This window comes from Rhinolophus sinicus, linkage group LG16 (genome assembly GCF_036562045.2).
Source record: "Rhinolophus sinicus isolate RSC01 linkage group LG16, ASM3656204v1, whole genome shotgun sequence".
NCBI classification, from domain to species: domain Eukaryota; kingdom Metazoa; phylum Chordata; class Mammalia; order Chiroptera; family Rhinolophidae; genus Rhinolophus; species Rhinolophus sinicus.
Genome location: NC_133765.1, coordinates 25,586,552 through 25,599,027, shown reverse-complemented (window position 1 = coordinate 25,599,027; position 12,476 = coordinate 25,586,552). Strand labels below are relative to the sequence as shown.

The window sequence follows — 12,476 nt, the reverse complement described above, 5'->3', positions numbered from 1 at the left end:
GTGTTTGTATCTTACAGCAGCTATTCAGGGCTCAAGTGTGAACAGCAGTCAGCCCTGACTCTTAGAATATGTCTTTACACATCTGTGTGTCACTAACCTTTGTGCTATGAAAAAAATGCTAATAAGCTTTAGAAGTATGTTGTACAAGCGTTTGTGGACCTAGGTAAAAATAAAAGTTACATATAACGCTTCTACTTAAATCTGTTTTCTGGGTCTTTTCAGAAACACCCAGCGCAATAAAGCCACTGAAGCACAGTTTTCAGCGAAGAGAACGAGGCACAGAATTGCATCTTCTACTCTGTCCCCTTAACTCTTTTGCTGCATTGATTGATTTCAAGTTTGTTTTTGGTTTTCTTTTCAAAATGTGTCAAATCCACAAAAAAACAAAAAGTTGGTATTTTGACTATTTTACACAGTTCATAACAATTTGAGCTGCTTTGTATAGAAATGACACTTTTATGTATAAAAATTACGGATGTATCCGACCGTCGCGGCAAAAGAGTCAAAGTTGCTTAGGGTAGAAAAGAGGAGTCGTTTTATCTGTAGTGATTGAATTTAAACATTGGAAGGAAATTTTGAGCAGAAATATGCGGGGCTTCTGAAAAAGCTGAATGAATCAGCGATGTTGCCAGCGCTTTAACACTGGGGCGGTAGGGTCGGAGGGGCCACAGCTCACCATCTGGAACCAAAGGAGCCCATCTGTTGCTAAAGAAGTGGGTCCAGTTCTAAGTTCCATTCATTTAAACCACAGTTCAAATTCCACAGCTTTGTGAAATGTCGTTTACTTACTCCGACCAGATAGAGTACTTCATTGTGCCTTGGAAGCAGTCTGACGAAGGTAGAGAGAATCTGTTGCCTACCTTAGAATGACAGGTTTACGTGCCCAAGTGTAGGTCCTGTTGGGAACATTTAAAACCACCACCTCCTCGGGTGACTTGAGGTTGGCTCCCTGAAGAAGACCCTTAGTGCCACAGGGCGCCTGGGACGCTGGAGTAGGGCTCTGGCAGAAGGTGCCACTCCGTTTCTTCAAAGGTGATGATTCTTTCCTTAGAGCTGCCGTAACCTTTCCTGGAAGGTGTAGCAAACCGGCTCAAATTCCTGCTTCCTGGGTACTGTCTCAGTCAGACGTCATCCTCTCTCAGGACTTCATGCGGACCGACACCTGGGGAGAGTCCACGCTTAGGTGTGGAGGCTGCTCACCTCAGAAGGAAGCAGTTATCACCCCAACTGTCAGCATCCTCAGGTAGGTGTGAATGAGCTGTGAGAAGCCAGCCCCACCACCCACACCATCTCTCTTGCCCCGGCTCCCACAAGAGGAGCCACGTTTAGAAATGGGCTCACTGAGGGCTTCAGCATCGTCCGCCTGAGCCATTCAGGCAGGAAGATTGGCTGTGTGACTCCCAGAGGTACTCGATCTTAGGGGTGGACGTTTGAAGAGCATATAAACCGAAAAATCACCTTCTATTTTACATTGAAAATCATGCTTAAATAGTCTAACTTATCCCAGAGGCGTTAATTGTGTGTAGGGCCAGTTACGTTATAAAAGACACTTTTGTGTACTCTTTACATTCACAAAACACTATCCTCGTTAAATGTTTGTGAACTGAAATGCATGAGATACTCCCTGTTGATAGACCATTTTCTAATTAGTTTGTATCAAATAATGACTAATACGTGGTTTATATACAAAATACATCTTAAAGATTCAGCCCCCTCAGCTTTTCATATGTTAAAATTAACATATTATCTGGCAAAATTGGATCAAAACAAGCTCAGTGTACTGCTTGCCTGTGAGGGCTGGTGGGATCAGCACATTTGACTTTCTCGCTGAGACAGCAGTGGTTCCAAAGCCCAGCCCCCAGCTACATCACAGCCAATTACATCGCAGTGTCTGGGGGTGAGATACAAACACTGGAATTTTTTGAAGCTCACCAGGAAATTGCAATGTGGAGTTTGAGAACCACTGTGATAAAACCTAAGGCCTTCCCCAGCCAGTGAAACGTTGGGCTTTGTCATTTAAAACTGAGAAGAATTTAATGCCCACTTCTGGTTCACTGACAACTAAACATGGTAGGTAAACTTCTTTCCCTTTTCATTCAGTTTGGAATATATACCTCTAGCATCCATTCCTTCCTGTTTTTCAGATGCAGAATCAGAAATAAAGAGGTGAACTAGCTTAGGATTGCACTCAGTCTATAGAAGGACTGAAATTGGTGGCCTTTTAATCTTTGTTCTCATCTAAAACCGTTTACCTCCCTCCTCCCCAAACAGCACTCACCACTGTTAACTGTCCATTTTTATCTTTATAGATTTGTTCTTCGGGTCCAGTGTTGAAAACTATTGTGCCTTCTTTTCCAGGACTAATATAAAACTGTAATCTTAACAGACAAAACAGTGGATTATTGACATACTGTAGTATTTTTCCCCCTTCAGCCTTTGGTCTGCAAAAGAAATTTACTTATGCAGTTTTACTAGTTTCAAGATCGAATTCCTGTTTTATTACAGGAAGCTTTACTGCATACTTGAATAATCAAAAGAAGAAACCCACTTCCACAACTGGGAACCTTACCACCTGTTTCTGTAGTTATCTACAAATCAATCTAGCACATTCAGTTCTTCAAGGGGCCAATTTGAGGTCTGAAGAACCATTTCTACATCTTCATGCTGCAGCTCTCATAGTGGGCGAGGTCGTCCCTCAGAGGTCCAGTAAAACACACCACTGTCCCAGGGACCCAAGTCTCTTTCCCCATTCCACACATGAATGAGCTCATCAGGGCTAAGGGTGCTGTGCCTGATGCAGTCTGAGAATGAGAACCAAGCCTGGCCTTGGGAAACCGCCCATCATCCCTGACCAGCTAGGTGACATGTGGCATGCTGGGTCACCACCTTGTGCCTGGGAAATGCAGAAGGTGGCACCTACTGCAGAGTTGTTGAGAGAATTAAGTACTCTACATGCCAGGTATTTTTCCCTGACGTCCTAGAGACTTTTCAGCACGTGTCCCTTAGTCAGTCTAGAAGCAGCCTGCAAAACTGAGGCCCACTGTGTTCAACCAAGTGTCCAAAAAAACAGGTTTCAGCAGCAAAGGTGTGGCTGTCACCTGCTCCAGCCCAGAGTCCCAGCCTTCAGTTTGTGGCAGCTTCCCTCAGGAACATAAGCACCTCCTTTCAACATTGGATGGTAAGACCACTCACTGTTGGCTTACGTCAGTAAGTAATCACTGACTTCATTTGCCCGGAGCCCAACCCATAGAAGGCAAGGGAGAATGTTCTTCGTATCAGAGAGGGCACGGGTACCCCACTAGAGGCTTCTTTCCCCCCGCTCTTGTAGGCAATGCTCATTTTATGGGGAGAGGCAGGCTACAATTCAATTCTTCCTTGATCCGCAAATAAACATTTTAACATTGCATTACTTCCGGAGCCAAAGATGGGACCAACCTACCTTCCTTGAACAACATTTACAATGTTCTCCTTTTTAACCAGCATGGCCAGTTTAGTAACCGCTTCAAATATGTGTTCACACTGTAAGACGGCATCCCCCTGAGGTGGAGAGGAGAGGACACGCCATGTCAGGAGTAGCGGTTTAAAGAAAAATACTCTCCCCTACTGAGGTTTCACAGTAGTCAACATTCCGGCAGTGTGTGTGGCAGTCTCCTTAGCAGAGACTGGTGGTCGTCAGTTACCTTTTGCTTGTTGACTTCTGGCGAAACATGAAGGACTAAGATTCCGTCACTCAGATTGCTAGTGGAGACACCTTAGGACAGATCCAAAATTAGGAACCAGGAACTAGACAACTTGGCGTTAATACAGAAAAGGTATGCCTCGGGTCTCGCTAACCACCCCTCCCCACACACACACACACTTTCTCCTCCTAGCTGGGCCTGGTAGGATGAAGGACCTGCTCAAACAGCGTGCTATTGGGCTGTAGAGAGAGAAGCGCTGAATGAAAAAACAGGTCACTGTGGAAGGTGACTGCCGTCCAGCCTGGTTACTTGAGGGAAAAGGGTACCCCTGATATTTGTGCCAGAATAAGAGACCCAGGCTGGGCCTGGACAGCCCCCCTACACGGAGGCCTTCGAGTTGAAGGCACCTTCATGACTCGTGTGCCCAGGAGCCAGGCAATCCAATGAGTTAAGATTGCTGGCTTCGTACCTTTGAGTGTTGAGTACTCTATTTTCTGCTTGATTTTGGCAAGTTCCACTACGTAAGCCGCTTTCTGAGTAAGAATGAGTTGCCGCTGTCGCGCCTTGAAGCCTTTCCTGTCATATTTAATGACCGGGATACCGTACTGCAAAGAGATTGCCGTCACTACGAGGGGAGGGTACTTCATGGCGGGAAGGGGGCAGCGGGCTAAGTTCCTTGTTACTCAGACTCTGGCCACGTTACTCCAAGCGCTCACACACACATAGGCTCAACCAGATCTTGCATAAATGTGTTTTCTCCTCTGGCTCTCTGCTCGGTAGATGTTGTTTCCTAGCTCTCCCTAAGGCATTGCTCTTGTGAGGAAGTCAAGGTTATGGCCACCTGCTCACAGGTTTGCTCTGAGGTCAACAGAGATGACCTCTCCAACGTTGTGTGGGAGTGAAAGCCCTCACAGCCAGAGGATAATCCACTCCAGCCTCACAGGTGTGTCTTCCCCAGGGGATCAAAGGGACAGAGCAGCCATGAGAGCCATCAAGAGCTTACGTAACCTGGTGGGGCTCGCACAGCAGCTAAGCCCACGTGGGCGCCCAGGCACCTTGCCAGACTGCTCACTAAGAGGGATGTTTAAAGATCAAGTTCATGGCTACACCGGGGGTGCCAAAAAAATGTGTACAAGTGGACACTTTGGTCAGCGTTGCTCAAGCAGTAGTTGGCTGTCATCAGAAGTGTCTGGACGCTGATGGGAACCACTTTGAGCACCTCTTGTCATTGCAGGAGTCAAACATGACTTGTATTCATCTTTTGTTTTCGGTGTATATTGAGTATTACAATGTTAATACAGTTTTTTCCTTTCTTAAAATGTGTCTACATTTTTTGGGGCACCCTCTGTATTTAACTCAATTTCATAGAAAACCAAACACAGCTCCTGAAGCGACGGATAAGTTCCATAAGAACAGCAACAGGTATGTCTAATCGTCACCTGGTCCCCACAGCCTTAGTTGCTGTCCAGAGCATGACAGGTGAGAGTCTGGCCACCCACATACCCCTCCGTTCACACAGTGCTTCCGGGCACTCTCCATGTAGGAAACAGACCCTGGTCTCAGACCCCACACAGGAGTCCTGTTTGAGGCCAGGCCCACGCTTCCTTACCTGGATTTTCTCATTGCTAATGAGTTGAAGCACTTTGGGATTAATATCTCCTTCATCTAGGGAAGGAACCAGAACACAGTGAATTGTCACTAAATACCACCCTGTGCAAAAGCCACTGGCATCTGCTGGTTTTATGTCCCTCTGTGACCAAGATCTCAATTGGGGAACAGGCGTCAGCAAATGCTATGGAGCCGAGCCTCTTCCTTTGACTTTTTTTAAAACGGAAAGAGTACATACATGGCAAGGTGTACTTACCTAGCCGACTGTTGGCAAACGGTTGGTTTAAAGTTTTTCCGTAGCCTTCTTTCTTTCCCCCGAAGATGGCACTGGTAACTACCTTTTGCTGCATCTGGTCACACAGAATTGAAAAGTAAAAAAATGGTGGCCACGGAGCTCTTTGGGACAGAGAAGAGTTAAGGTCCACGGTATCACTTTCCTGGATAAGCTGTGGGAGCCTTGTCATATACTTCTGCATAGAAATCAGAACACATTCCTGGCTCTAGCCAAAATGCCCTAAAAATTATACTGCCAGAGGTTGAAACTTTCAGAATTTCAGAGGGCAGTTCCTTTCTTCTAGGTCAGAGATGGGCACACTACAGCAGCCTGCGAGCCCAATCCAGCCTCCTGCCTGGTTTTATAAGTCAATTTTATTGGGGCACAATCCTGCCATCCAGATATGTGTTGTCTCGGGCTGCTTGGGGGCTACTATGGCAGAGTGGGGTCATTGCAACGCAGTTTGTCTGGCCCACAAAGCCTAAAGTATTCTCTCTGGCCCTTTATGGGAAAGGTCTGCTGACCTGAAGATAAGCGTCAACAAAACCAGACCTCCAGCAGAGAAGGGTCCTGCGTTTGCAGGGCAGGGGCCATCTGGGTTACTTTCCCATGGTAACAGTGATGCTGATAACAGCTGCCATTTAACGAGGGCTCTGCTACGTGGTCTACATGCGTTTAATTTTCAACGTGTATGAGGCCTGGGCCTAGTGTGACCCTTGGCTTACAGGTGAATTGGTGGGTGGGGACTGCTACCTCTGATCACCCAGCTGTAGGGCCAGCCCCTGCCTCTCCACCAGTCCACCGTCTCACACACATGCATATATACACCGCGTCCCTACCAGTGCCTTCTTCTCGGCTGTGATCCCGCGGCAGTACTTTCGAACCAGATTTCTTCTGCACAGTTTCCAGAGCAGATAGGATGCCTATGTGGAGAACACACTTCTTTTGCACCTGCCTCAGTCACACCCTGTCTTGGGCTGTGGCTTTGAAAGCACAGCTGAGTTCAGTTCAACTTAAAGTACAACGTTAATCTTTTATAGTCAAAGCAGTTAATCTTCCAATCCTGCACTAACTTCGCTACTGCTAAGCTAGGGTTCTTAAACGTGAATGTATTTGAGTCACCTGAGGAGTTGACTAAAATGAAATTCTTAGAGATGCCAACTCACTAGGTCCAGATTGGAACCCGGGAATCTTACTCCAGACACAGAGGGTCCTCAGGTCATCTTTAGAGAAACCCTATGGTAGGTGACAGTCACCTAACCCATCTGGAAGGCTCCATCAAGGACTGACACCATTTAAAAGTACTCTGTAAACAGACCTCCCATGGCTTTATACTTCCAGTAAGAATATTACGACTTCTTGTGCAATACCCTTGCAAAGAAGTGCTTTGCTAAGGCCGGCCTTTCAAGCCAGGGGAGACAGCACAAAGAAACAGAAAAGTTAAGCTCCACCAGTGCCCAAGTCATTTGCAACACGAGTCCCAGTGGAGCCCTTACATTTTCCAAGATCCCAGGAGGCATCAGCCAGTTCTTATCCAGGACATTCGTTGGGATGTAGTACCGAAGATTCAAGATGTATTTCTTCCGCACAAACACGACAAACTCCTCATTGTCAGGACAAAGAGGCTTGTATCGATTGATGAATCCCTTTATGAACCTAAACAGGAAAGGATTTTGTTGGTTTTTCTGTCCCATTTCTTCACCGAGACTTGCATTCTCTCCCCATTTGTTTGATTCAGAGGAAGCCAACTGGTGGAGATTCTTTAGATGGTCCCATAGGCCAGAGCCAGTAATGTAGCCCGCAGGCCAGATCTGCCCCCAAAGATATGTTCTGTTTCACCCACACTATTTTCTGTTTTGTTTTTAGTAGCTTGAATTAGTTGCCAACAACAACAAAAATTGGGAGGTATTACATGGAAGCCAGATGTCCAGCGTTCCTTGAAAAAAAATCGAAAGATTTGGCAATGCTGGCGTGGCATTTCTCCACGGCAGTGGTCGGCTGAGATGGAAAGATTTCCAGTTTGCTGCCACACCTTATTGTCCCCACCACACCTTACTGTCTTATCCCAGTTCATGAGACTCACTTTACCCGCCTGGCATCAGAGGGCACTTGACTTTGTGACTTTTGAACTAGACTCTTAAGAGATACTAGAAATGTACTGAGCTATAATCACCCCCAAGTTAGGGAGCTCAGAGGGAAGAGATGGGACTGGATTCTTAAGGGTTGGCATCCCAAAAGGAAGATTAGCTTTCCACACAAATCCAAAAAACCAAGTCTAGGGCCACCCTCTTCAGAGCGCCAGCATTGAGCAGGGCCTCTCTTCCCTCCTGTACCCCAGAACTTACTTCCTTATGATCTGCACAGCCCACTTTCTCCTTTTCATCTCCTTCCGAGCCAGGACTCCACGCCAGTGGGCTTCCAGTTTGATGGCTGAAAGAGTTCACTGCTGGCATTAGAAGGTGAGTACAATCATATTTAAATACAAAAGGCTTTTTCAGAATTGGTCATCCATACCACAAACATCTACAAGCCCATCAAAGCACTTTGCTAGCCCAGAGATGGAACGTCCTGGGGGTGCTCAGACAGAGGCTGAAGTAGGGAGACAGACGAACCCCAGGATGCTCTGGGAAGCTTCAAGGGAAGCCCCAAAATTATGTGAGGGGACCAGAGTTTCCCAAGGTCGTTTCTGGGGACGAGTGGTGCATGTGATAGCATATCCAGTTGTCTTACCACTCCTTGGTTTATTTCACCATGTTTAATTGTCTACATTTAAAAATTGGGGTATATAAACAAATTGGGACACAAAATTTAGATTTCTGGCTTGTCTCCCACTTTCGGAATGCTTTTCTGATTTTTCTCAGTTACTCAGATTTTTTAAATGCTTTTATTCCTCATAACTGGTACAAAAACAACCAACTGGCAACAACCCAAATGCCCATCAACAGAATGGCTAGCTTGGGAAAAACTCATATAGCACAGGGGTCAGTAAACTACAGACCTCGGGCCAGCCACCTGTTTTTGTAAATAAAATTTAACTGCAACGTCACTGTGATCATTAATTTATGTATTTGCCTAAAGCTACTGTCATTCTACGACAGCAGAGTTGAGTAACTTCAACAGAAATCATATGACCTACAGGCCTAAAATATTTACTGTCTGGTCCTTTAAGAAAAAGAATGCTGACCTCTAATACAGTGGAATACTATGTAGCTATGAAAATGAATAACTAAATCTACACACATTTACTGGTTGACTTTCAAAAACAACTTAGAGTGTAAAAATGTTGCAAAAACTACAAGCAGTATAATTTATTAAGTTCAAAACATGCCAGCCTAGAACTAGTGTTGAGTGATGCATTCATAGATGGTAAAACTATATTTAAAAAAAAAAAACCCAAGGGAATTATAAATGCAAAAATCAGAAGAGTGGTGTGTGTGTTTGGGGGGGGGGGCTGACTGAGAAGTGATTGGGGACAGAAAGGATCCAAGGGTACTCCTGATGTTGGTAACTTTTTAAAAAAATTATTCTTTAATCATGCACATGTTATGAATCAAATAAAACATGGAACAAATATAGGTTATATATTATCATCTCTGGTCAACAGAGTAAAAATGAGCAGAGGCCCCAGAACTGGACCCCAAGGCCACCCCATACCAAGGTTTCAAGGACAGGCAGGGAGAGAGGACGAGCAAAGGGAGCCTGTGCTTCCAGGAGGTGGGTAGTTGATTGGAAAACAGTGGGGTTCTGGCCCATCGCAAACTGGAAATGTCTGCTGACTGCTTACCTGCTTGTCTCTTTTTCACATAGACTCTCCTTTCTAGGCAGCCTCTGTACGTGGCTTGAATTTTCGCAACTTAAAATAAAACAAAAGTTTTGGTGAAATGGCTCTCGTTCTTGCATCTTGGTGGTTGTGACCTTCAGAGGGGACGTGAGAAGTGGGCGTTGGGGTGTGCGGTGCAGAGCAGACAGAGGAAACCCATGCAGCAGGGCAGAAATGAGAGTGGGCAGGTTATCGTAAGCCTGGCGGTCAGAAGCTGTCCAATGACGAGCTTCCGTTCTTCCTTCCCTTTGCCTTCCTTCCCCCAGAGTAAGGAACCGAGTTACCATCTAAAGGGGCTGTGGGGCCCTGGTTTCCTGTGAGGCGTTATATTTCATCCTCACACCCTACCTTGCTAGGCAGACATCAGCACATTTTAGTAACGGGCATGCAGGCTTGCGCACTAAGGAAACTTGCTGGCTGCCAGGCAACGCAGCTGCAGGGCTGGGGGACCACACACGCTCCACCTCCTCCTCCCAGTGCCTGAGGTCCCACCCCAGGCCAAGCTCCTCCAGGAGGGTCCCACAGACCAGCAGTGTCACACCCCGGGGAGCTGGTTAGAAATGCTGACTCAGGCCCCCACAGCCAGCTGCAGTCCATTAACCAGATCCGGCTGATGACTACCCACTGGGGTCAAAAAATAAAACCATGCAGCACAATGGTTAGGAGTCCAGGCCTTGAAGCCAAAGAGACCCACGTTCAAAGCCCAGCTTTGCTGCTGACTAGCTGTGTGGCCTCCAGCAAGGTACCCACATCTCTGGGCCCGTTTCCCTGAATATAAAGTGGAGGTAATATCACGTCATAGGTTTGTTCTGACGATACAATGAGAACATGAATTCCAAGGAGTGGGTGCGCACTGGCACACAGCAAACACTCAGATTACTCAAGCTGAGTCCTCAACAGACCAGTTTCACTTTCAAGGGAGACCCGCCTCAGGCCCAGAAGTTTTTTATTGTTTCCATTCTCCACTCTCCTTCATCCCCCATCTAATTACCATTCGCAACAAACACCCTGGCTGTAGGCTTTGAAGCTACACCCTCGGACAACGGATACTCATACAAACCAAGTTTCTAAAACCTTCATGTAAGGGCAATGGACTCCCATGGGTTTAGGTCCTCGTGTAGCACAACAGAGTTGGATCCAGACTAAAACTGGGGCAGCCCTGCAGTGGTGAAGCCTCTGTGCGCATCCACGAGGATCTCCAAACACCCATTAAAGGCATATAATCACGTGTATCTTACCACTTTCTCATATCTTGTTCCTGGTTTCCAAAGCCAGGAACGTTATATCAAATACCATGTTTAAGATGTATCCCAAGCTAAGCGTGTTCATTTCACATTCTATTGAAATCAGGGCAGGGGAAAAAAAAATCATACCTAATTGATGTTTCCTAAATTCAAAGGCCTCTTCAGTAGCAAATAGAGCTCTGGGGAAACGAATGAATATTTTGGTTCTAGAAGTTTAAAAAAAAACAAAAAAAAACACAATGTTTTATTATTATTTTTCCTAAAGAAAGTTTATCTGAGAACAAGAGTGAAAGCTTTTGCACATCTGACAAGGTAAAATTGTTTTGATAATAGACTCCGCCCATATTCAACTCTACCCACGTTATCACAAATGGAACATATTTTTTCTAACAAAGATCTGGGCAGAAATTAAAGACTGTGATTACAGTCAAACGAAAGGTAAAGCTCCGAATCTCATCCTGTAGACTGATTTACAACATAGGATTTAAATCACACCATCCAGTCTTCTAATGCAGGGGATCTCCACTTGGCTTCCTATCAGAAGCCCAGGAACTCATTGAAAGGATATCCCCTTAAGTAGATTGTACTCTAGTCAAGAGTGTCTGGGGGTGGGACCCAAGCAGCCATATTTTTTTAAGCTTCCCAGGTGATTCCAATATGCAGCTAACTAGGTGACCATTGCTTCAGCGGCAGGTAACAATTATCAGAGTTCCTCGGCCCGTCACCCCCGTAGGAAGGGGGATCTGTTGGATACTGATGGCTCTCTTTGATCCTATCTTTCCCTCTACTCAAGAACTCCATATATTATCAGCTTTGGGTACAAGTTGGAGCCTTTCTGTATGCTTTAATGATTTCAAGAGCAATATTTAATTAGGCAAATAGCAGAGAGAGAAAAGATGAAAAAAGAAATTTTCATTAGACATGATACAAATAAATAAAATGAAAAAAAAAAAAAAAACCACTCAGGTTTAAAAGGAAAGCAATGAAAAGTTAAAGCCTGTGAAATTTTATTCATACAAAAGAATAAAAATTGATTTTAAAAGGACTGATTTAAACATGTTTTTCAGCTTTTCTTATTCCTTGAACAAGAAACTGCTTGCAACTCAGAAAGATTTAAGATAGGTAAGTATTAAATACTCTGTAACTTTCCCCTGCAAAAAAAAAACAGAGCCAAATTCCCCATTTTATTTATGGTAAACCCAATTATTTCAGTTAACAATATTGGCAACTCCACGAAATATGATCAGATATGTCTGCAGGAAGGTACCAGCGGTACCAAGGGCATTACAAAAAGGCCCAAAAGAAAACAAGATGGTAAAAACAACAGCGGAAAAATGATGAAACACAAACAAAATACAAAAATGCTGGCATATTTACAGCCTCCCTCTGAAATATGACCTGTGTTCTACTTTCAGCGTGTCATGCAGGGCGGCCTGCGGGCTCTCTGCTCCCGCTCCCCACATAAGAACATAGGATACGGTGAGGCCAAAAAGAAACACCCACGGAGCCATAAACGGGGGAGTCATACTAGGATATTCTTGCTGGCGGCACTATACTCTCACTGGAGGCTGGATCCACACTGTCCACAACCCACCATCCTAACTACAATCCACGCTTGCTAGCTCAGCCACCATCTTCTTGCCAGCCCCCCATTTGCTGCTCGCGTAGCCACGGCAGTTATATTAGTGGCCAATGGCTCACTGGTTACAGCTGACGACCAACTAGCCACAGCTGATGGCCATCCAATCACAGTTGATGGCCATTTACTACCTGAGCCAGCACCTTTCCACGTGAGGCCGAGAGCCTGGAAACTACTTTCTGGGGCTCTGCCCCCACACAGCGTGAAACAA

General features: G+C 45.5%; 1 protein-coding gene across 1 annotated transcript in view; it reads right to left on the bottom strand.

Moving 5' to 3' along the window:
• Positions 1-570: 570 nt before the first annotated feature.
• The window catches only part of MYO1H (myosin IH), a 48,729-nt gene continuing 36,823 nt past the window's right edge, over positions 571-12,476 (bottom strand). The window contains exons 20-31 of the mRNA XM_074321620.1: positions 10,756-10,832; positions 9,347-9,415; positions 7,908-7,992; positions 7,059-7,218; positions 6,402-6,485; positions 5,545-5,638; positions 5,290-5,345; positions 4,150-4,285; positions 3,681-3,751; positions 3,440-3,537; positions 2,279-2,378; positions 571-1,162 (exon numbers count right to left, since the gene is read on the bottom strand). Coding sequence (XP_074177721.1) covers positions 1,139-1,162; positions 2,279-2,378; positions 3,440-3,537; positions 3,681-3,751; positions 4,150-4,285; positions 5,290-5,345; positions 5,545-5,638; positions 6,402-6,485; positions 7,059-7,218; positions 7,908-7,992; positions 9,347-9,415; positions 10,756-10,832 — 1,054 coding nt within the window. The 3' untranslated portion in view covers positions 571-1,138. The remainder of the gene's footprint in view (positions 1,163-2,278; positions 2,379-3,439; positions 3,538-3,680; positions 3,752-4,149; positions 4,286-5,289; positions 5,346-5,544; positions 5,639-6,401; positions 6,486-7,058; positions 7,219-7,907; positions 7,993-9,346; positions 9,416-10,755; positions 10,833-12,476) is intronic.